Source organism: Dendropsophus ebraccatus, chromosome 1 (assembly GCF_027789765.1).
Source record: "Dendropsophus ebraccatus isolate aDenEbr1 chromosome 1, aDenEbr1.pat, whole genome shotgun sequence".
In the NCBI taxonomy this organism is placed as follows: domain Eukaryota; kingdom Metazoa; phylum Chordata; class Amphibia; order Anura; family Hylidae; genus Dendropsophus; species Dendropsophus ebraccatus.
The window spans coordinates 123,895,802-123,920,942 of record NC_091454.1 but is presented as its reverse complement, the minus strand read 5'-3'; the positions used below and the strand labels follow the sequence as shown (position 1 = coordinate 123,920,942).

General features: G+C 43.8%; 1 protein-coding gene across 1 annotated transcript in view; it reads left to right on the top strand.

Moving 5' to 3' along the window:
* SEMA3E (semaphorin 3E) overlaps positions 1-25,141 on the top strand; it is a 135,951-nt gene that overhangs the window by 76,521 nt on the left and 34,289 nt on the right. The window contains exons 4-5 of the mRNA XM_069978361.1: positions 1,839-1,958; positions 20,479-20,572. Of these exons, the coding sequence (XP_069834462.1) occupies positions 1,839-1,958; positions 20,479-20,572 (214 nt within the window). The remainder of the gene's footprint in view (positions 1-1,838; positions 1,959-20,478; positions 20,573-25,141) is intronic.

Sequence of the window (25,141 nt, the reverse complement as noted above, 5' to 3'; positions counted from 1 at the left end):
GTTATGGATAAACTGAAGTTCTTATAGGCAATCTGGGGTGGGTACCTGTAATCTGACATGGGCACCGCAATCTGGAGGGGGTCATTGGCAATTTGGGGTGGTCAGAGGCGACGTGTGGTGGTCAGAGGCGACGTGCGGTGGTCAGAGGCGACGTGTGGTGGTCAGAGGCGACGTGGCGTGGTCAGAGGCATCGTGGCGTGGTCAGAGGCATCGTGGCGTGGTCAGAGGCATCGTGGCGTGGTCAGAGGCAACGCGCGGTGGTTACGTGCAATCTGGGGGGGGTTACATGTAATCTGGCATGATTACGGGGAACCTGGGGGGGTTATGTGCAACCTGGAAGGGTTACAGACAATCTGGGATTGTTACTGATAAACTGAAGTGCTTATAGGTAATCTGGGGTGGGTACATGTAATTTGGGGTGGTTACGGGCAATCTGGAGGGGGTCACTGGCAATTTGCGGTGGTTACGGGCAACGTGCGGTGGTTACGGGCAACGTGCGGTGGTTACGGGCAACGTGCGGTGGTTACGGGCAACGTGCGGTTGTTACGGGCAACGTGCGGTGGTTACGGGTAACGTGCGGTGGTTACGGGTAATCTGGGGAGGGGTTAGGGGTAATTTGGGAGTAAACTGCAATTATTACTATAATAAAAAGTGTGTGTTTTATTTTTTTGTATGTTTGTCACTTTTTGTACTTTATACATTCATTTTCACTGTATTACTATGATTACTGTGATATTTTCTATCACAGTAATCATAGTTCAGTGACAGAGACCAAATTGGTCTCTGTCACTTTAAATTTTCAGAGCTTGGCTGGTTGTGAAGCGCATGCGCACTTCATAACCAGCCAGGACGTCGAGGAGGAAGGAGCTCCGTGGATCCGGTGAGTATATGGGGAAGGGAGGGTGACTCGGGGACGGGGGTGACAGGGGGGGTGGGGGGCGACTTGGGGGGTGGGGGGACATCACTTTTTATCCCCTGTCACCAATCATTTATGGTGACAGGGGATAAAAAGTGCCAGGAGCACATGGTACAAGCGATCAGCGGTATATAGTATATACCGCTGATCGCTTGTACCGGGACCCCACAGGGGGGTCCCCGATGACTGCCCCATGCTCTCCGCTACCTCCGGTGGCGGAGAGCATGGGGCTTTCATTCATTTTAACTTTTTAATCGCTGTGAACCGACGTTAGTCGGTTCACAGCGATTGCGGCGGCCATCTTGGAAATGATGGCCGCCGGGGGAGGGGGGTTAGTTATCGGGGCACTAGGGGGGTCTGATCTGGGGTCTGATATACACTTATTTCATCTCCCCCCGCCGTAGATTCACGGCGGGGGGAGATGAAAGGTGGCGGCGGCACCGGTAATCCTCTTTACCGACGGTCGCCGCTATAACGTTAATAGCGGCGATCGTCGGTAAGGGGGGGGGCCGGGACGGACCTCACACACTGCCCCAACCCCTCAGCTACCTCCGGTAGCCGGGGGGATGGGGTGGGAGCCGTCCCGGCCCCGCAGCCTTATTCTCTGCCATCGCCGTAAAAAGCTGATGGCAGCAGAATAAGGCCCATTAGTGACCGCCGTAGAAAGCCGTATCGGCGGTCACTAAGGGGTTAAGTATGAAAATCGGCCGCCTTGCAATAATTTTGACGTTGTGTGAACATAGCCAATCTCTGCATTCTTCCCATTAAATACCTGCCAACCTCCTACTAGGCTGAAAAAATGTTAGCAATTTATATCATTAAGATAGGAAAGCAGTTATTTGAATCCCTACCCTCCGTAGGTAATGTCTATATATGTAGAAATGTTTATTTTACTAATATATTCTATTTATTATATTTGCAGAGAGAATGTGCAAACTTTATTCGAGTTCTTCATCATTATAATCGGACTCATATTTTGGCTTGTGGAACAGGAGCATTTGATCCAGTTTGTACTTTTATAAAAGTAGCACTAAGGTCACAGGTATGTGCTTTTATAGGTATAACTCAGGGATCTTTTCTCCTTCAGCCTTGCACATTCTTGTTGCTTGTTTTTTTTTTTTTGCATCCTACCCATCTGGTATTGATAAGCTGAACTCTGTTGAGGATAGGTCATCAATACATTTTGCCTGAAAAAATGCTTTAACCCCTTAACGACATGGGGCATACATTTACGCCGCCGCAGCCTGGGCTTTGGCTGAGCTCGCCCCCTATATGCAGCCAGGCCCTCACCCTCAATAGCGGGCTGCCACGATTGGGTGGCCACCCGCCATCAACCCCTTAAACGCTGCCCCTAGCAACCAATAAGATTCCACCTTTATTTTTCAGAGTCTGTGAGGAAAGAATCTGATTGGTTGCTAGGGGCAACTAAGACAATTCTGCTCTACACCAGTTTCATAAATGTCTGTAATATAGCTCTTTCTTAGAAGAACCAATACTTACACTTATGTGCTTGAATACTAAAGTCCTTTTATGTCCTTTTATTCTATTGCTCTTCTGTGTTTCACCCTGTTGAGTATTGGGACTGCCATCGTGGTTGTCCTCAGTCGCCTAGAACTGTCTTGTGGCAAGTAGGCAAGGACAGTGGGCTAGGTCAGCTTAGGGCTCACTGTCTGTGTCTTGTCAAACTGCCTTTTGCCATGGCCGACGCTGACAGTCTTTTTATGCAAAATAATAGCTGTTGTTTTTAAAATGACAGCTGTTATTTTACAGTGACGGCGGCAATAATCATGAACAATATTTACCGCAATCACTATTAAACAACGGCTATTATTTTGAGCTAAAAAAAACGTTGAGTGAATATCAACTTAGGGTGATGCTTTATGTGCCTTACATGTTAAGTACAATCAACACATGATCACTGCTGAGTGGGAGGTCACAGTTTTTCCTGTCTGATGTGGAATTTACATGTATTGTATATATACTGTAAACAAGAGCTGTGTTTAGCTGTAAATAGCTCTGCATATTTTAGAAGGTAGGAATTTATACAATACTATGTGCTTATTACTTATAGTTTATTGCTAGAGCAAGCACTGATGTAATGTTTCTTCATATTTTTATTTCATATTTAACTCACATTCATTGTAAAATAATAAAAAAAGTTCTGATATAAATAAGATTTTCAAAAGTAGGCCTGAGTTCTCAAAAGCGTAAGGCAAGGTTGAGGATTGTAAAGCAGAGAGAGACAGACAGTAGTGAGCACTGCATTCAAACCCCCTAGACATCACAAGGATAAAGGACCATGGCAGCAGCAGCAGATGGCGGTGTTCAGTCTCAGAACATCAGATCCACAAACAAAGGGAGAATATAGGACAGCACCCACCGAATCTTTGTGCGTCTTTATTCATAGCAACTAGCGGGGGAACTTGATGACTGTATCTTCAGGAATGAAGAGAGCTGGGCTACAACAAAGTTGAAGGGAGACATTGAAGGGAATTACTGCAACAAAGTTCAAGGGAGACATTTAACAAAATTCACCGCTGGTGTCCACCACTGAGAAGGGGCAGATTTGGCCCTTTTCCTCAGTTCACCTCATGGTCAGGCAAGGACCAGAGCGGCAAGATGGGGAGGAATTGTGGCACCCTCTTGCACCTCATTTACCAAAGTTTTGCCTTGAAACAAGAGTAAATCTATCAAAGATTTACATCTGCTCCGGAGCAGGTATAAATCTTTGTACAATTCCTGTGGCAAGTGCAAGCGTGCACCTTGTGAATCTGGTCAGATAATTAGGGGCAGGTTATAATTTAAGACCATGTACGAGTGCACCAGTTTTAACAAATGTCCCCCAAGGGTTTGCTTGAGAACAGTTCCAGAACTGGACAGTTCATTCTGTATGGTGGAAAAAAAAACATGTACAAATGGACTGGGTTAAGGGGGATTTTTTTTAAACTAAAAAGTGCAGGGGAAAGAAATAAACAAATTGGATTGGGTATAGCAAAGTTTTAAGGCCCTTATACCCAATAAGTAAAATTAAAACATTAATATTGTATTTTTGTTGATTGATAAAAACTTTGCTTAAAACATCCACACAAATAAATGCCTAAATACACAGAGTTAAGAGTAGATATAGAAACAATGCTCTTTATTTTGACTACAGTTGAAATAATACTATCATATTAACATGGCTACCAAAGGATTACTGTGAAAGACTGATTGTGCTCAAGAGCTGACCAACTGCTGAAATGCATGAGGGAACAGAAACTAGGGGTTGCAGATTATACTAGTTGCTAGTGAAAGGGCTGATGTATAAATTAGTTTCAGGGGACTTCCTAGGCAGCTCTAGAACAGACAAGATGGAAGAAAACACATCATTGTGAAATAGATGTTGATCAACACTTCCATATCCTACGCCACATTAAGATCAGAAATGTGATGTGTTTCTGGAGTCTAATATTACAGGTTATAATAATAATCTTCTGAAGAAGGGTCTTTGATCCAGAGATTTCTTCTGACTGCCAGATGGAAAGAATTTTTTTTCTCTAAAATAAGGCAAATTGGCTTCTAACTCATGGGGATTTTTGCTATAGGGTATTAAACAGAACTGAATTCTCCTTACAATTATCTAATAAGACCATTAGGACATCACCTAAGGATGACACCTGGGAAACATAAATAATTGCATCAAGGGAATGAAAATCTTTGCAAAAAATACCTACCGTATGTAAGAAACAATGCACCTTGAAGTATGCAAGATAAACGCTTTTTTAATAACAGTGTATGTTTGAGCTATTTATTATTAACTCAAGGATTACCAGTAGTTCCATAATCGTTTGGTGTAATAGGACATGTAAAAAGGCAATGATCAGCTGGCATGCATGATGTCAGTTGATCATTGTCTTTCAACATGTTGAAATGGCATGCAGTGGCGGATTAAATATACCCTGGGCCCCGGCTGTCCACCCAACATGCCCCCCCCCCCCCCCCCGACCTCTCTCTGTTCAGTCCTGAGGAAGGAAGGGGGGCTTTTATCAAGCTTCATGTTACTAGGAAGAAGCAGTGTGTGTACTGTGGCATAAAGCACTGTTGCACCCCTGACAAATAATGTTCTCCTGAGTACAAAATATACAAAAACATCATTCAGGGACTCACAGGTGATGTCATCTTTGATCTAAGGCGTCACTTTCTTTATCCTCTACATCTGGCCCAGACCTCCACGACGTCTTCTTGCAGCTACAATTCGTTTCTTCAGAACCTGCGAGACAAACATCTTAGGCTTCCGCACATTTCTAGCAACTTCCCACCCCTTTTCCTCTCCAATAGGCTACAAACTGTAGAAATTATGCTATTTGGTGCACTAAAGTCACTGCATAGTCCCCCATATAGCTATAATGTCCCCGTGAATAGTCCCCCATATAGCTATAATGTCCCAGTGAATAGTCCCCCATATAGCTATAATGTCCCCCATATAGCTATAATGTCCCCCTGCATAGTCCCCCGTATAGCTATAATGTCCCCCTGCATAGTCCCCCATATAGCTATAATCTCCCCCGGCATTGTCTCCCATATAGGTATAATCTCCCCCTGCATTGTCCCCCATATAGGTATAATGTCCCCCTGCATAGTCCCCCCATATAGGAATAATGTCCCCCTGCATTTTCCCCCATATAGGTATAATGTCCCCCTGCATTGTCCCCCCCCCCCCATATAGGTATAATGTCCCCCTGCATTGTCCCCCATCTAGGTATAATGTCCCCCATCTAGGTATAATCTCCCCCTGCATAGTCCCCCCATATACACTACCGTTCAAAAGTTTGGGGTCACATTGAAATGTCCTTATTTTTTAAGGAAAAGCACTGTACTTTTCAATGAAGATAACTTTAATCTAGTCCTAACTTTAAACAAATACACTCTATACATTGGTAATGTGGTAAATGACTATTCTAGCTGCAAATGTCTGTTTTTTGGTGCAATATCTACATAGGTGTATAGAGGCCCATTTCCAGCAACTATCACTCCAGTGTTCTAATGGTACAATGTGTTTGCTCATTGGCTCAGAAGGCTAATTGATGATTAGAAAACCCTTGTGCAATCATGTTCACACATCTGAAAACAGTCTAGCTTTTTACAGAAGCTACAAAACTGACCTTCCTTTGAGCAGATTGTGTTTCTGGAGCATCACATTTGTGGAGTCAATTAAACGCTCAAAATGGCCAGAAAAAGAGGACTTTCATCTGAAACTCCACAGTCTATTCTTGTTCTTAGAAATTAAGGCTATTGCATGCGAGAAATTGCTAAGAAATTGAAGATTTCCTACAACGATGTGTACTACTCCCTTTAGAGAACAGCACAAACAGGCTCTAACCAGAGTAGAAAAAGAAGTGGGAGGCCGCGTTGCACAACTAAGCAAGAAGATAAGCACATTAGAGTCTCTAGTTTGAGAAACATACGCCTCACAGGTCCCCAACTGGCATCTTCATTAAAAAGTACCCGCAAAACACCAGTGTCAACATCTACAGTGAAGAAGTGGCTGCGGCATTTTGGGCTTCAGGGCAGAGTGGCAAAGAAAAAGCCATATCTGAGACTGGCCAATAAAAGAAAAAGATTAAGATGGGCAAAAGAACACAGACATTGGACAGAGGAAGACTGGAAAAAGTGTTGTGGACGGATGAATCCAAGTTTGAGGTGTTTGGATCACAAAGAAGAACGTTTGTGAGACGCAGAACAAATGAAAAGATGCTGGAAGAATGCCTGACGCCATCTGTTAAGCATGGTGGATGTAATGTGATGGTCTGGGGTTGCTTTGGTGCTGATGAGGTGGGAGATTTGTACAGGGTAAAAGGGATTCTGAATAAGGAAGGCTATGACTCAATTTTGCAATGCCATGCCATATCCAGAGGAGAGTGCTTGATTGGAGACAATTTCATCCTACAACAGGACAATGACCCTAAACACACCTCCAAATTGTGCAAGAACTATTTACAGCAAAAGCAGGCAGCTGGTATTCTATCGGTAATGGAGTGGCCAGCGCAGTCACCAGATCTGAACCCCATTGAGCTGTTGTGGGAGCAGCTTGACCGTATGGTATGCCAGAAGTGCCCATCCAACCAATCCAACTTGTGGGAGCTGCTTCTAGAAGCGTGGGGTGCAATTTCTCCAGCTTACCTCAACAGATTAATAGCTAGAATGCCAAAGGTGTGCAATGCTGTAATTGCTACAAAAGGTGGATTCTTTGACGAAAACTTTGATGTAAAAACAATGTTATTTCAAATACAAATCATTCTTTCTAACCTTGTCAATGTCTTGACTATATTTTCTATTCATTTCACAACATATGATGGTGAATAAGTGTGACTTTTCATGGAAAACACAAAATTGTTTGGGTGACCCCAAACTTTTGAACGGTAGTGTAGGTATAATCTCCCCCTGCATAGTCCCCCATATAAGTATAATGTCCCCCTGCATTGTCCCCCCATATAGGTATAATGTCCCCCTGAATAGTCCGCCCATATAGGTATAATGTCCCCCTGCATAGTCCCCCCATATAGGTATAATGTCCCCCTCCATAGTCCCCCCATATAGGTATAATCTCCCCCTGCATTGTCCCCCATATAGGTATAATGTCCCCTGCATAATCCCCCCATATAGGTATAATGTTCCCCTGCAAAGTCCCCCCCCATATAGGTATAATGTCCCCCTGCATAGGCCCCCATATAGGTATAATCTCCCCCTGCATTGTCCCCCATATAGGTATAATGTCCCCTGCATAGTCCCCCCATATAGGTATAATGTTCCCCTGCATAGTCCCCCATATAGGTATAATCTCCCCCTGCATTGTCCCCCATATAGGTATAATCTTCCCCTGCATTAACCTTCAGCCTGCATCCCCCCCCCCCCCCCGGGAAAAAACAACAACAACAAAAACATTATTCTCACCTAATCCTGGCAGGGCGCCGGCCTTCCTCTCTTCAGATTGTCAGACGCCGGAGGCATCCCCCAGCCGGCGTGATGACGTCATCCCAGTGCCTGCTGCGGGATCCGTCATTAGCTGAAGAGATTGAAGCACTGAGCGCGGAGGGCGGGTGAATGGTGCTCAGAGCTCTGTGACGTCCGGGGTCGGAGGTCCTGGGTGGGCGCAGATGCGGAAGCGGGCGCAGGGAGCTAAGTACCGCGAGGCCCCCGACGGAGGGGGAATTCCTATTCAGCCACCAGGGAATCTGGGAGAGGAGGGGGGGGGGGGGCGCAGACGTCAGGGGATAGCACACCACAGCAGCACATCACTCAGGGGCCCCCTGGGCCCGAAAATGATGTGCTGCCATTTAACATCATGCACACCGCCCAAATCCTGCCGCCCAAACCGCCCACATTATAATCCGCCACTGATGGCACGGTAATGTCAGCAATGGCCTGCTGCTTGTTACTCCATGTAAAGACAGAAGACCATCACTGACTTCAATGGGGAGCCCTCCCGCTGTTCCCTGTGGCCCCTCCCAGGGACATTTTAAAAGCTGCTGCTGCCCTAGGCGCCACACCTGCAGACGCCCCATCTTCACGCACCAATTAGCATCATGATTTTCTAGTTTATGAACATCATATTCATATCTGATCAGTCTGCATTCCCACATTTAGGCACACACTGGAACAGACCGGCCGTTCCTTGACCCAGCCGGGTTTATAGAACGGCCAGTCTCTGCAAAGATCATCCCGGACGGTACTTCAGTACCGGCTGGATGATCATTCCAGCCGTAGAGTTCTGATGCAGGCGCATCCCTGCGCGCCCGCATCAGAACTCCCCATAGCACATAATAAAGCAAGCGGCCGGAGTTGCTCGCTTCATTGTGTGAACTGACATGGTTTCCTACGGCCACTGAATTGCGGCTGCAGAAAACTGACATGTCAGTTCTTTGCGGCGCCGTGAGGGATCCCAGCCAGAGTGTATATGATGTGTATATGCTTCGGCCGGGATCCCATTGAAGATATGGCAGCTTGCCTAGGCATAAAAAGTACGGCCATTGTTGCCGATGGCAACAACGTCCGTACTTTTATGCCGTGTGAACATAGCCTTACTGTACATCCCTACCTGCAGCTGACACCAATAGTTCTTGGTAACAGCACATGACTACTGGGAAAGAAATGGCAGAGTGGTTTCGCCCTCATGCATTTCTCTACAAGTAGAAACATTGTCTGAATCGCGTTTTTCATGGTTTTCACCTTATTAAAACATAAACAAATTTCCACATTGAATCAATGATTAGTCTGCAATTGAGGGAATTCTCACCACAGTATTGGTAGAATGGTAGATAATAGCTCCAGGCATCACATTTACCACCGCCACACAAAACCTGACCAATACCACCATACTGTGACTGGATAACACTGCCACACCAGACCTGACCAATACTACCATACTGTGACTGGATAACACCACCATACCAGACCTGCCAATACCACCATACTGTGATTGGATAACACTGTCATACCAGACCTGACCAATACTACCATACTGTGAGTGGATAACACCACCATACCAGACCTGACCAATACTACCATACTGTGACTGGATAACTGCACCATACCAGACCTGACCAATACCACCATACTGTGACTGGATAACACTGCCACACCAGACCTGACCAATACTGCCATACTGTGTCTCGAAAACAATGCCACACCAGACCTGACCAATACTGCCATACTGTGTCTGGATAACACCACCAAGACACCAAGCTTACTGGCAAGTCTGAATGGGAGGTGGGAGATTAAAAAAATAAAAACATAATAAAAAAAAAAAAGGTGCAGGACCACGGGTGCTTTGTGGTAAATATGGCCCTTGCCTCTCTGACTTGGCAGCGAGTGGGGAACGAGGGGGAAGCGAGCACTGAGCTGACAGGTTGGCACTCACTTCCACCTCATTATCGTGCCATGTAGTAAGGCCTTTAGCCCTTCCTTTTGTTGGTACAAAACGTAAACAGCTCTAGCTGTTTGATATAAGCTTTGGAGAAGAACACTGAAGGTAGCTAGGAAGCCTCACACAATCCAAAAAACTAAAGAGAAAAAAAAAAGCGGAAACTATTTTCAATATGTTAAATCTTGTTTAACCAAGAAACCACAAAAATGCAGTGACCTACTCAAGATTCAACTTGTTTTAAATTTCAAATATCATTGTTTTTGCTGCCACATGGTTTTTAAAAAGGAACAGCAGGGCGTTACTTGAACATATCTCAAAACTTACATCATTAAGCATATATTTTATTTTATTTTTTGCTGCTTTTGGACCTAGTAGCAGCTGCCTAGCCAGGAAAACAGAAATCCTTGATATTATTTTAATTGGAGCCAAAAACCTTACTCAGCGTCAGCCTTCAGATGTGTTAGCTGACGTAGGTAATGTGTTTGTGCCATGTTTAAATAGACAAATATTAAGGGTTTTTTTTTTTTTTCTTAGATTTCTTGAATGTGGAAGTATAAATCAAATGATTGACATTGATTTGACTGAAACAAAAGAATATTGATTGAGATTAGTGTTAAAGAAAACAATTTTACATCATGAAATTTATTTTTTAAGTGTATGTTATTTTTATTTCAGATTATATGGACAATATATGAACACAATATTGAAAATAAAAACCTAGAATGCAAAAAGTCATGTCTTGCATTCAAAAAATAAGTGATGGATTAACCCCTTCCTGCTCCAGGATGTACATGTATGTTCTGGGTGCCGTATGGTTGGTACTCCAGGTCTTACATGTATGCACTAGCAATCAAACGTACTGAGAAGCACTGATCAAAACATCATTACAACCCTTCCACCCAGACAAATTATTCGAGGGGTGTAGCTTGACAGGTGTTTCCAATCTTTTAGAACCTTGGTTCTTTTGCAAAGCCTATTTGGTAAATGAAAAAGCAAAGGGGGAAAGGGGAAGGCCCCAAAATCAGCAGGGTACTCTTTTATTTCTGACATCATTGTGCAAGCACACCAGAGCCACGCATGGGATACTGTATTGAATATATTGAAAAAGTAGAAAAAACATGTCTATTTTTTCAGTAACAGTGCCACTCTTGTCTATGGGCTAACAATGACATTGCAGCTGATCCCTATTCAATAAATGAAGAACTAGCCCCTGGTTTTCTTTATTTTATACATTTTCCAACTACGCCTAAAACTAGAAGGTCTCCTTGTGGAGTCTTCCAGTTCTCTTGTGCACATGATAGGAACTAGGTAAAGGAGCTCTGTGCTGTGACTACATCAGACATATTGTCAGGAGCCGGGCCACACGCTTGGCTCCTGGCACTGCCAGAGCGTGCGCCCGCCCCCTTGACAGCTTTGACTGTGTCCCTGGTGACAGCCGTCCGGTTGTTAGGGGCGCTTCTCATCATGTAGCCACGGCCGATCGGCATTTGGTGTGTTGTATTAATTAAGTTGACTGGCTGCAGGCATTGCCAGTCAGAAGTCAGCATGTGCCCTCGGGCTGGAGTCTCATTCCCAATCACACCTGATTATATTGCATTAAGAGTGACTGGACTCTATGGCCCAAATTTATCAATCTGTGTTTAAAAAAAGGTGTCTTTTTATACACAGATTGAGAAATCTGGGCCAGTGTATCCTTTAGTGAACATATGGTTGTGATATGTTAGGGAATGGGTATATTTACTTTGGAATAAACATCTTAGCAAGGATGAGTAATATATTTTTGCCAAATCTGAAATAATACCAGGTTTTAAAAAAAGGTAAAGCAAATCTAAATGTCTTTTGTAGTGTATTGGGACTACACCTAGTATTTTTTGCATTGAATATATTAGGCACATTCTATCTAGAAATGAAAATATAGGCATTGGCCTGTCTTGGTCTACCAGTGAGATGTTACTAGAATGGCTGTTTTTAATTTATAACAATGTTTGCATTTCTTACTCATACGGTATGTCAAAGTTAAAAAAAAAAAAAAAAACTTGAATCCCTAAGGTTATGGGCTTATTTTATAGATATTATCATACAATATAATGGTAATCCCTCCTCAGCTCAAATTGTCCACATGTGGAACTAAGCAGATACAACACGTGAAATATATTGAATCAACCTGTTTTGAAACAGTTTCCAGAGGTCACATATTTTTTCATGGATAATGTTATGTCACTATTACTATTCATTTAGCAGTTACTATAAATAATTCTGTAATGTGAAACAATTTTGTGAGTTCTGTTTTTAGCCATATATCTCTCTGTTTTAGTGCTTAGTCACGTTATAGTTTTAAATATTTGCAATAATAACATTTATGACATATTACTTACAGTTGTTCTATCTGATCTTGTCTGTTATTTGTGATATATAATGTCTTTAATACAAGTGTCATATATTCTTCATAAAATGTAGTTTAAAAAAAAGTTTTGGTGGCCTGAAAGTTCAGACCTTTAGTATTTAATATGCTCCAAAGTATCTATTTATTAAAGTGTAACTGTCCCTTCTTTTTTTTTTTTTAGTAATCAGTAATATAAGCGATTTTAAGAAAATCTATTATAGGTTTTTAAAAAGCCTCTTTCTGTACTCTGAAAGCAATTTCCAAGCCCACCCCCCCCCCCCCCTCCCGCACACACAAACACACACACACTTCTTATCTGTGCATTATCAGGCAAATCCGTCTACATTACAGAGAAGCCCGTGAAGACGGGCTCTGCTGTGCCCATTATGTTCTATTGAGGGGGAGGGGCCTAGGGAGATGAGTGAGCAGGGAGAGGAGATATGAAGGTCAGCTGTTTGCAGACTGTCTGGGCACCTAAAACGCTAGATTCAGGGGTCAGAAAGGTCAGTGCTTATCTAGGAACTTGCTGAGAGAAGATTGCAGGGTGTTGTGCTGTGCAGGACTGCTCCGTGCTCACTCACTCCTCTTAGCCCCTCCCCTCTCCATAGACACATAAAAGACACAGAAATCCTGCTTCTTCTGAAGTGAGGGGGGAGCTAGGAAAACAGCTTTTTCAGTAAAGAAGGAAACTCTTTTGGTAAATAAAACCTATTACAGGGTTTCTTAAAATCGCTTGTACTATAGATATTTATTGTTTTCAGAAAAATGACCCTGAAATAACAGTGACGCCTTAAACCATTTTTATGCAATCATACAGAAGTTATATTTAAAAAAAAACATACAGTAAACTGTAAATCGCTTACAAATGAATTTTATTAAAACAGGCAAACTATAGGAGCTACAATAGTGGGACTATTATAGAGTAGCGATTATTTTCAACAGACGGTTGTGGTTACAGTGCCAAAAGTTGGAAAATGTCAATTTTTTTTTTTTTAAATGTCAGCCTGCCAATCATTCAATATCTGCCATAGACAGCAGTGGCCCTTAGTGGAACAGTGGCATAAACTCAATTTTGTCCCAGGACAATAGTGGACATTGGTAAATGAGCTGTAAATCTGTTTGCAGCGTCCAGTGAGTTATTAAGGGGCTTATCCAGTGCTACAAAAACATGGCCAATTTTCCCCCTACTGTTGTCTCCAGTTCAGGTGTGGTTTGCAATTAAGCTCCATTTACTTCAATGGAACTGAGTTTAAAAACCCCACCCAAACTGGAGACAACAGTAGGGGTAAAGTGGCCATATTTTTGTAGCGCTGTATAACCCCTCTAAGGCAGACGCTATTTTCATTCTTCCCAGTGAACTGGTATAACCCCCTATGAGTTGAGTGCACCCACCAAATTTGGAAGGTGGACACTCAATTTGCGGTTCCCGGGGAATTGTTATAACAAACTCTCAGTCTAATGCACTCAGTGAGTCAATAATATGGAATTTGTCTTCAATGATCCCAGTGACTTCGTATAATGCACAACAGGCACCCACTAACTGTGTATAGGCTTGAAAGTTTGCACAGAAAATCAGCCACAATCCACCCTCCTCTCCTCTGTGTTCCTATCTCTATGTATTTCTCTCGCCATGTTTAGCAAATTTTGTTAACAAATCGTGAATTTGCTTCGTTGAAAGAAGAGATTTGACAGAGCGATTTGCAGTGAATTTTGCTTTGATGGATTCGCTTCGCTCATCTGTAATACAAACTGCTAAGATGACATATTTGTGCTACTGAAATGTCAGGTCAAATCTGACCTGTCTCACTTTATGCGCTTATAGCTCAGTGATGCTTTAACATATGTTAGCGATTCTGAGATTTTTTGTTACATATGGTACTTTATATTAGTGGTGAAATTTGGTCACTATCTTTTGTGTTTTTTGTGAAAAACATAAAAATATCATGAAAAATTTGAAAAATTTGCACTTTACAAACTTTGAAATTCTCTGCTTCTAAGAAAAGAAAGTTGTATCACATAAATTAGTTACTAGGTCACATTACCAATATGTCCTCTTTATTCTGGCATAATTTCGTAAACATATTTTACTTTTCTTCGGTGTTACGGGGCTTAGAAATGTATCAGCAAATTACCAATTTTTCATGAAATTTCCAAAACTAATTTTTTTAGGGACCAGTTCTTTTTTTTTTAAGTGTGTTTAGGAGGCTTTTATACTTGAAACCCCCATAAATGACCCCATTTTGGAAACTAGACACCTTAAAGAATTAATCTAGGGGTATAATGAGCATTTTAACCCCACAGGGGCTGGAGGAAAGTGTTCACAGTTAGGCCGGAAAAAAATGGAAAATAGAAATTTTCAAATAATATGTTCGTTCAGATTAACGTATCTCATTTTCACAAGCAACAGGAGAGAAAAAGCACCCCAAAATTTGTAATGCAGGTTCTCCTGAGTACAATGGTACCCCATATGGGGGCGTTAACCACTGTATGGACACACAGCGGGGCTCAGAAGTGAAGGAGCGCCAATTAGCATTTTCAGTGCAGATTTTGCTGTACAAGTTTTCAGGCGCCAGGTGCGCTTGCAGTGCCCCTGTAGTGCCAGGGAAGTGAAACCCCCCAAAAGTCAGCCCATTTTGGAAAGATAACCCCTCACAGAATACATCTTGGGGTGTGGTGAGCATTTTCACCCCACAGGTATTAGAGGAAAGTATTTAAAATTAGACAGTAAAAATGAAAAACTAGAATTTTTCCAATAATATGTATGTTTAGTTTGAAATTTCTCAATTTCACAAGGAACAGGAGAGAAAAGGCACCCCAAAATCTGTAACACAGGTTCTTCCGAGTAGAATGGTACCCCATATGTGGGCATAAACCACTGTATAGGCACACAGCGGGGCTCAGAAGGAAGGAAGTGCAAATTAGCATTTTCAGTGCAGATTTTGCTGAAGAAGTTTCTGAGCGCCAGGTACGGTTGCAGAGCCCCTGTAGTGTCAGCAGAGTGAACCCCCCCATAAGTCACCCCATTTTGGAAAGTGCACCCCTCAAAGAATACATCTTGGTGTGCGGTGAGCATTTTGACCCCACAGGTATTAGAGGAAAGTATTCAAAATTAGACAGTAAAAATGAAAAACTAGAATTTTTCCAATAATATGTTCCTTTAGTTTAAAATTTCTCAACTTCACAAGGAATGGGAGAGAAAAAGCACCCCAAAATCTGTAACGCAGGTTCTCCTGAGTACAACGGTACCCCATATGTGGGCATAAACCCCTGTATGGGCACACAGCGGGGCACAGAAGGGAAGGAGCGCCAATTAGCATTTTCAGTGCAGATTTTGCTAAAAAAGTTTCCGAGCGCCAGGTGCGTTTGCAGTGCCCCTGTAGTGTCCGCAGAAGAGAAACCCCCGAAAAGTCACCCCATTTTGGAAAGGGCACCCCTCAAAGAAGTCATGTTGGGGTGAAGTGAGCATTTTGACCCCACAGGTTTTAGAAGAAAGTATTAAAAATTAGAAAGAAAAAATGAAAAAAATGAATTTTTTCAATAATATGTTTGTTTAGTTTGAAATTTCTCAACTTCACAAGGAAAGGGAGAGAAAGTGCACTGCAAAATTTGTAACGCAGGTTCTCCTGAGTACAACGGTACCCCATATGTGGGCATAAACCACTGTATGGGCACACAGCAGGGCTCAGAGGGAAAGGAGCATCATTTTGCTGGTGCAAAACCGCAGCTAGTATTGGTTATTAGAATAGCGCAGTTGCTAAAAAAAATTTTTTTAAATGAGATTACAGGTAATCTCGGGTAGTGACGGGCAACCTGGGAGTGTTTACTTGCTATAAAGGGGGGTTTATGGGCAATCTGGGGTGGTACGAGCAGTCTGTGGGAATCTGGGGTGTTTATGGGCAATCTGGGGGTGTTTACTGGCTATCTAGGTTTGTTACGGGCAATCTGGGGGTGTTTACTGGCTATCTAGGGGTGTTTACTGGCTATCTGGGGGTGTTTACCGGCTATCTGGGGGTGTTTACTGGCTATCTGGGGTGGTAACGGACAATCTGGGGGTGTTTATTGACTATCTAGGGGTGTTTACTGGCTATATGGGATGGTAACGGACAATCTGGGGGTGTTTACTGGCTATATGGGGTGGTAACGGACAACTGGGGGTGTTTACTGGCTATCTGGGGTGGTGATGGGCAATCTGGAGGGGGGGGGTCACAGGCAAACTGGGGTGGTGATGGGCAATCTGGGGGAGGAGTGACAGTTACGGGCAATCTGGGGTGGTTATGGGCAATCTGTGGCAATCTGTAGTGGTTATGGGTAGCCTGTGGCAATCTGGGGTGGTTACAGGCAATCTGGGGGTGTTTACTGGCTATCTGCGGTGGTTACAGGTAATCTGAGCAGTTACAGGTAAACTGGAGTGGTTATGAATAATCTGGGGTGGTTACAGGTAATGCGGAGTGGTTACAGGTAATCTGGGGTGGTTACAAGTAATGTGGGGTGGTTACAGGTAATCTGGGGTGGTTACAGGTAATGCGGGGAACTTGACTTTTTATCCAGTCACCAATGATTTTTGGTGACGGGACAAAAAGTGCCGGAAGCATTTGGAACAAGTGATCAGTGGTATATAGTATATACCGCTGATCACTTGTGCCAGGACCACATCGGCTAGTCCCTGATCATTGCCCCATGCTCTCCGCCGCCTCTGATGTACATCCCTGCTGCGGGTTTGTCCGCAGCTCGCCCTTTTAACTCCCTGGCCGCCGGAGACTATACGTCACCTGATCCCGGCTACGGGGCTCCCGATGTCTTCACTGCCCGTTCAGCCAATCAGTGCTGCGGTGGGGCAGCGCACTGATTGGCTGAGCGGGACGTGCCTGGATCAGCAAAGGATCAGGTGATGTATAATCGGGACCAGGTGATGTATAGTCTCCGGCGGCCAGGGGGTTAACGGGTTGGCCTTTGGACAAACTCGCAGCAGGGATGTACATCCCTGCTGCGACTTTGTCTGCCATTGAGTACACAGGGCCGGGATCCTCAGCGAGTCTCGCTGCGAATACGCAGCAAGCAACTCTCTGCCGATACGGCAAGTGTGTTTGTACCCTAAGGAATTACTCACTGTGAACACTAAGGTTATTCCGGGGGGGACAGGGGGGGGACATTCATCTCCTCTCACTGTAGATTAACGGTGAGAGGAGATGAAAGCATGCAGTGCCCGTTGCCGGTGGCCGCCGTTATACTGGTAATAACGGCGATCGTCGGTGCGGGGACTGGCCAGAACTGAGCCCACACTCTGCCCCAACCCCTCAGCCACCTCTGGTAGCTGAGAGGAGGGGTCTGCGGGCATTACCGGCGCTGCTGCACTATTCTGCGCCATAAAGAGCTGATGGCAGCAGAATAGAGCCCATTAGTGATCGCCGTAACAATTCATATCGGCGGTCACTAATAACATAATACATGTATTCTCTGGGTCACTACGGTTACGGCGATACCACATTTGTGTAGGTTTTTTTAACTATTACCACTTTGGCGCAATAGAAACTATCTTCTTAGCAAAAACCCACAAATGCTGTCGCCACATTGCAAGATCCATAGCGTTCTTATCTTTTGCGTGACAGAGCTAGTTTTGGGCTTATTTTATGTGGGAAGATCTGTAGTTTCTATTGATACCAAGTTTTATATGTATATGGCTTTTGTGGATCTCTTTTATGACGTATTTTCTAAAGCAGATTGATAAAATACAGCTATTCTGGTACTGTTTTTTATTTATTTTTTTACAGCGTGCGTTGTGCGATATAATTATTGATATCTTTTATAGATTGGGTCGTTACGGACGTAGCGATACCAAATATGTATAGGATTTGTGTTTTTGATCACTTTTATGTAATGTTTTATAGTGTATGGGGAATGTAATGCATTTTTATTATGGGGGAAGGAGGGCTGGGGGGATTGTGTTTGGTGCACTTTTTTTACTTTTTTACACTAGTGTACATTACTGTACACTAGTGTAACACTTCTGCAGTACAGTGTATTGTATCATGTGACCATCCTGCTGACAGGCAGTAGCACAGCCACCCCTGTCAGCAGGATGACTTATCCATGGTAAGCCGCGTGACCTCCGATCATGTAAGTGGACCTGCGACGCCGTCCGGTACACACCGTAACCCTTTAGATGCCACTGTCATGCTTTGACAGCGGCATTTTACGGGTTAAACTGCCCAGAGCGGAGAATCCTCCGCTCTGGGCAGTTACAGGAGGGTTTCAGCGGTCACACTGACCGCTGATCCCCCGTCCTGCAGCCGCCGCCGGGCAGCAGTTTATTCTCATGCGTCCGCCGTTAAAAGGCGAACGCATCGGAATAAAGCCCATTAGTGGCCGCCGTGAAATAGCAGCATGGCGGTCACTAAGGGGTTAAAGCGACTCTGTACCCACTTTGTGCCCCCCACAACTACTCATACCTTCCTGTAGCTGATGATAAGTTCTTGCTGGTCGTATGTTTATCATCGCTGGTGTCGCTTTCCAGTGCCCGAAAATCATACTTTACTGTAGCTGGAACCATGTCTAAGAGGTGTGGCCTAGAGCGATCGTGCCCTAGGCCAGCACCGCCTGTGTGGTGGTCTTCTCTGTCTCCCCCGCCTCCTGCTCCGCCCGCTGACCATCCTCTGTCCGGTGCCCAGTCATGGCAATGATTGCGCATGTGCCGCCTTGTAACCCCCCGGCGCCGACGCAATGACGTGTTTGGGTCACCGCCGCCTCTCTGGTGTGGCCGCTCAGCGCCATCCCCGCCCTGTGTTTCTGAAGTTCCTGGCCTTTTCCCGCCTCTCTTTCCTGTCCCCGTCCCCCCACCGCATACCATGATGCTGCCCACTGCCATCATCAGCTGGTCGTCTTCCTGGCCCATGCGTCATTGCGCTCCCAAGCTGCGCACACGGCTTTCTCCAACTAGCCGAGTGCATCACTCTGTGTGCGCGGGTTATTAGCGCAATGGCGCATGGGCCGGGAAGAAGACCAGCTGATGATGACAGCGGGCGGCACCATGGTATGCGGCGGGGGGTTAGGGACAGGCAAGAGAGGCGGGGAAAGGCCAGGAACTTCAGAAACACAGGGCGGGGATGGCGCTGTGCGGCCACACCAGAGAGGTGGCGGTGACCTAAACATGTAATTGCGTCAGCGCCGGGGGGTTATGAGGCGGCGCATGCACAATCAATGCGATGACTTGGCGCCGGACAGAGGGCGGTCAGCGGGCAGAGCGGGAGGCGGGCGAGACAGAGAAGAAAACCACACAGGCGGTGCTGGTCTAGGGCACGATCGCTCTAGGCCATGCCTCTAAGACACGGTTCCAGCTACAGTAAAGTATGATTTTCGGGCACTGGAAAGGAAAGCGACACCAGCGATGATAAACATACCACCAGCAGGAACTTATCATCAGCTACAGGAAGGTATGAGTAGTTGTGGGGGGCACAAAGTGGGTACAGAGTCGCTTTAATTGGGATGAGAGACCTTCACACAGTGCTTTTAGGACAAGGACAAGCTGTGTCAAAGCCTGAAGAAGTAAGAGGCTATATGATCTAAGGCTTATTTTTGCGTGTGAAGATAATAAAGCAGTCAAACATACACAATCGGATTCATCAGGAGTCGATTGGATTTGTGTGATAGATCTAGCACAGCATTAAGGCTTTCATCACAAATTGAAGTTTCAGTTTCCATGTGAACACAGCCTAAATTTATTGCTCTAGTATTAGCCCAGAAACCACCATAGAATTATAGATCATTAATTTTTATGACCATATTATTTTAGGATTTGTATCTTAGATGTTGGGACTAGTGTTTACAAGCTACTTTGTGGCTGTTACACTGTTCCTCAAGACGTTTTACGATGCCAAGGCTTCTAGTGACACTAGAAGATAGGGTTTCATGTAGTTCAAATAGAGACATACAGTATTTTATTTACTTTTCTCTGGCATTTTTTTTAAATATGCATAACAGCTGTAGGGACACCAAAATGAAATGTTTAGTACAATTTAGTTCCTTTTTGTTTACATGGAATCTAAATGAATGATCAATCTGTATAAAAACAATGGGTGAAATTTATCAAACTGGTGAAAAGTAGAATTGTCTTAATTTCCCCTAACAGCCAATCAGATTCCACTTTTCATTTTTCAAAGAATCTGTTTTCTTTTCAAGAGAATTTAGTATTTATCTTTACTTTGGTTTTGCACTACACAACATGCAGACTGTTTACTGCTGATTTACCTGTAATTCTGTGCCCTTTTTATCTACTAACTACAGGAACATATATTCCAACAAGAAGTCCAGAAGGTTGAGCGAGGGCGAGGCAGATGTCCTTTTGACCCAGACTCACCTGTGATTTCAACATTAGCAGGTAATATTGATCATATTGTTACACTGTAAGTGGAGACTTGTAAATCTCAGATATATTTTAAATGGTTTTCATTTATTAAAATTATTTAAAGGTGATCTCACACAGGGAAATTTTATAAAAATAATAAATAAATAAATAATTTAGGCACTCAGAACCACACTGAAGCCAGTACTATAAGAAATTATAATGTATGAGGCTGGGTTCACACACAGTATATTTCAGTCAGTATTTGGTCAGTATTTTGCAACCTCAACCAGGAGTGGATTGAAAACACAGAAAAGCTATGTTCACACACTGTTAAAATGGAGTGGATGGCCGCCATATAACAGTAAATAACTGTTATTATTTCAATACAACAGCTGTTGTTTTAAAAAAAACTGCAAATATTTGCCATTAAATGGCAGCCATCTCAATTTCAACATTGTGTGAACATAGCCTTTCTGTGTTTTCAATCCACTCCTGGTTGAGGTTGCAATATGAGGACCACAGTACTGACCGAAATATACTGTGTGTGTGAATCCAGCCTTCGGCTATGTTCACACTACGTAAAAGTACGGCCGTTGTTGCCATTGGCAACAACGGCCGTACTTTGTGGAACACTGCCTATTCTTCTATGGGATCCCGGCCTGAGTGTATACACATAGTATATGCTCCGGCCGGGATCCCTCGCAGCGCCACAAAGAACCGACATGTCAGTTTTCTGCGGCTGCAATTCAGTGAATTGCGGCCGCAGGAAGACCTGTAAATTTACACAATGAAGCGAGTGGCTCGCCCGCATCAGAACTCTGCAGCCGAAATAATCATCCGGCCAGTACTGCAATACCGGCCTGGATGATCTTTGCAGAGACCGGCCGTTCCGTGACCCAGCCGGGTCACAGAACTGCCGGTCTTTCACGTAGTGTGAACATAGCCTTAGAATGTTATATACCTTGGGACCTAGTTGTCTTATACTTTTACAGTTTTTAACAGACAACCCCTTTAATGCCACTTGATTGTCCCTATACAGATACAATTAACATAAGGGCAACCAGGTTTGGACCACAGTTCACAAAATCAGCTGGATGTCACTCATGTCTGCAGTGTTATTAAACTGTATGGACATGCTGAGGATGCTTACACAGTTAGAATGGGCTCAAGGAGGCGGTTAAGGCTATGTTCCCACAATGTCCCAAATGTCTGTTAAACCCGACTGTGTCTGTTTAACAGTGTGTGTTGGCAGGCTACATTTAGGATGTATCCTGCAGTGCTGCAGAGTCGTTCTTTTTTAAACATTGATTTGCAGGTGTGCCCGCAAATCAATTAACCATTCACTTCAATGTAATGTGCCACCATACATTACATTTATAAAAAGCTATTATTTCTGGACTGTGTTCACTGAACAGTGTCTGAAAATAATAGGCACACAATGTACTTGAAAAAAAAAAAAAAACAACATTTTTTAATTAACCCCTTAAGGACAGAGCCTGAAATAGCCTTAATGACAGAGACAAATTTTATGAATATGACCAGTGTCACTTTAGTCATTAATAACTTCGGGATGCTTTTACCTATCCGGCTGATTCTGAGATTGTTTTCTCGTGACATATTGTACTTTACATTTCTGGTAAATTGGAGTCGATACTCATAACAAATCTTTATGAAAAAAACCCAAATAATGTGAAAAAATGTGAAAAAATGCATTTTTCCAACTTTGAAACTTCTTTGCGTATACAGAAAGTGGTTATACCACATAAATTATATATTAAATAGCATTAGCAACATGTCTACTTTATGTTGGCGGCATTTATTAAACTATCTTTCATTTTTTTTAGACGATAGGAAGCTTAAAACATTAGCAGCAAATTTCAAAATTTTCTGTAAAATTTCAAAATCAGATATTTTTAGGGACCTGTTCAGATTTAAAGTGTATTTGAGGGGCCTGTATGTTAGAAAGCCCCACAAAGCACCCCATTTCAGAAACTGCACCCCCCAAACTCTGCAAAAGCACATCCAGAAAGTGTTTTAACCCTTTAGGGGAGTCACAGAAATAAAAGCTAAGTGTGTAAGGAATTTGAAAATTTTAATTTTCTGTGCAGAGATTTTATTGTAATCCAATATTTTTCATAATTATAAACCTATTACCAGAGAAATGCACCCCAATAATTATTCCCCCGTTTCTGCAGTTTATAGAAATACCCCATATGTGGCCCTATTGCGCTATTTGACGCAACCACAAGCCTCAGATATAAGGGAGCGCCTAGTGAATTTCAACGCCTCCGTTATATTTGGTCATTTTTGACTGTACCACTTCAGGTTGGCAGAGGCTCTGGGGTGTCAAAACCTAAAAAACACCCCTAAAGGGACACCATTTAGAAAACGACACCCCTCAAGGAATGTAACAAGGGGCGCGGTGAGCATCTGGACCCCACAGGTGCTTCACAGATTTTCCGAACAATATGGCGTGAAAAAAGAAAAATTTATTTTTTACACTAAAACGTTGTTCTAGCCTTCAATTTTTCATTTTCTTAAAGGGATAAGAGGCAAAAAAAAGACAAAAAATGTGTAGCGCAGTTTCTCCCGAGTACAGAAATACCCCACATGTGGACATAAAGTGCCAAGGGGGCGCAGGACAAGCCTCCAAAGGGAAGGAGCGCCAATTGGCTTTTGGAAGCTGAATTTCACTGAAAAGGATTTCAAGGGCCATGTCGCATTTACAGAGCCCTCGTGCTGCCAAGACACTGGAAACCCCCCACAAGTGATTCCATTCTGGAAACTACACCCCTCAAGGAATCTAACAAGGGGTGCAGTGAGCATATGGACCCCACTGGTGACGGGCACAAATGTGGAACAATGTGACGTGAAAGGGAAAAATTTCATTTTTTCACTTTCATGGCACAAATGTGCCCATCATCAAGGGGTCCATATCCTCACTGCACCCATTGTTAGATTCCTTGAGGGGTGCAGTTTCAAGAATGGGGTCACTTGTGGGGGGTTTCCAGTGTTTTGGCAGCACGAGGGCTCTGTAAATGCGACATGGCGTTCATCATCCATTCTAGCCAAATCCAACCTCCAAAATCCAAATGGCGCTCCTTCCCTTCGGAGGCTTGCCCTGCGCCCACATGGCGCTTTATGTCCACATGTGGGGTATTTACGGACTCGGGGGAAATTGCTCTACACATATTGTGTGTTTTTTTCTCTTTTAACCCCTTGTGAAAATGATAAATTCAAGGCTAAACCAACATTATAGTGTAAAAAATGTAATATTTCATTTTCACGCCACATTGTTCCACATTTGTGCCCATCACCAGTGGGGTCCATATGCTCACTACACCCCTTGTTACATTCCCTGAGGGGTGTAGTTTCCATAATGGGGTCACTTGTGGGGGGTTTCAACTGTCTTGGCAACACAGAGGCCTTTTGAATGCAACATGGCCCCTCAAAATCCATTCCATCCAAATCCAGCCTTCAAAAACGAAATGGCGCTCCTTCCCTTCGGAGGCTTGCCCTGCGCCCACATGGCGCTTTATGTCCACATGTGGGGTATTTACGGACTCGGGGGAAATTGCGCTACACATTTTGTTTTTTTTCTCCTCTTTTAACCCCTTGTGAAAATGATATATTCAAGGCTAAACCAACATTATAGTGTAAAAAATGTAATATTTCATTTTCACGCCACATTGTTCCACATTTGTGTCCGTCACCAGTGGGGTCCATATGCTCACTACACCCCTTGTTACATTCCTTGAGGGGTGCAGTTTCCATAATGGGGTCACTTGTGGGGGGATTCAACTGTCTTGGCAACACAGGGGCCTTTTGAATGCAACATGGCCCCTCGAAATCCATTCCATCCAAATCCAGCCTTCAAAAACCAAATGGCGCTTCTTCCCTTCGGAGGCTTTCCCTGCACCCGCATGGCGCTTTATGTCCACATGTGGGGTATTTCCGTACTCAGGGGAAATTGCTCTACACATTAAATGTTTTTTTTATCTTTTAACCCCTTGTGAAAATGAAAAAACATGACAAGATTAATGATTTAGAGTAAAAATTTTACAAAAATTACACTAAATGTTGGTCTAGCCTTGATTTTTTTCCATTTCCACAAGGGGTTAAAAAAGAAAATGAACACAAAACGTGTAGGGTAGTGTCCCCTGAGTATGAAAATACCCCACATGTGGGCATAATGTGCCATATGGGCACAGGGCAAGTCACCAAAGGGACAGAGCGCCATTTAGAGGCTGGAATAGAGGATGGAGGCCATGTCGCAATTACAAAGCTCCTGTGCTGCCAGGACAGTAGAAACCCCTGACAAGTGACCCCATTCTGGAAACTACACCCCATAAGGAATCTAACAAGGGGTGCAGTGAGCATATGGACCCCACTGGTGACGGGCACTTACGTAGAACATGTGCCGAGAAAATAAAAAATACAATTTTTTTCATTTTCACGTCCCAAATGTGGCCGTCACCAGGAGGCCATATCCCCGCTGCCCCCCTTCTTAGATTCCTTATGGGGTGTAGTTTCCAGAATGGGGTCACTTGTGGGGGGTTTCTACTGTCCTGGCCGCACAGAGGCTTTGTAATTGCATCATGG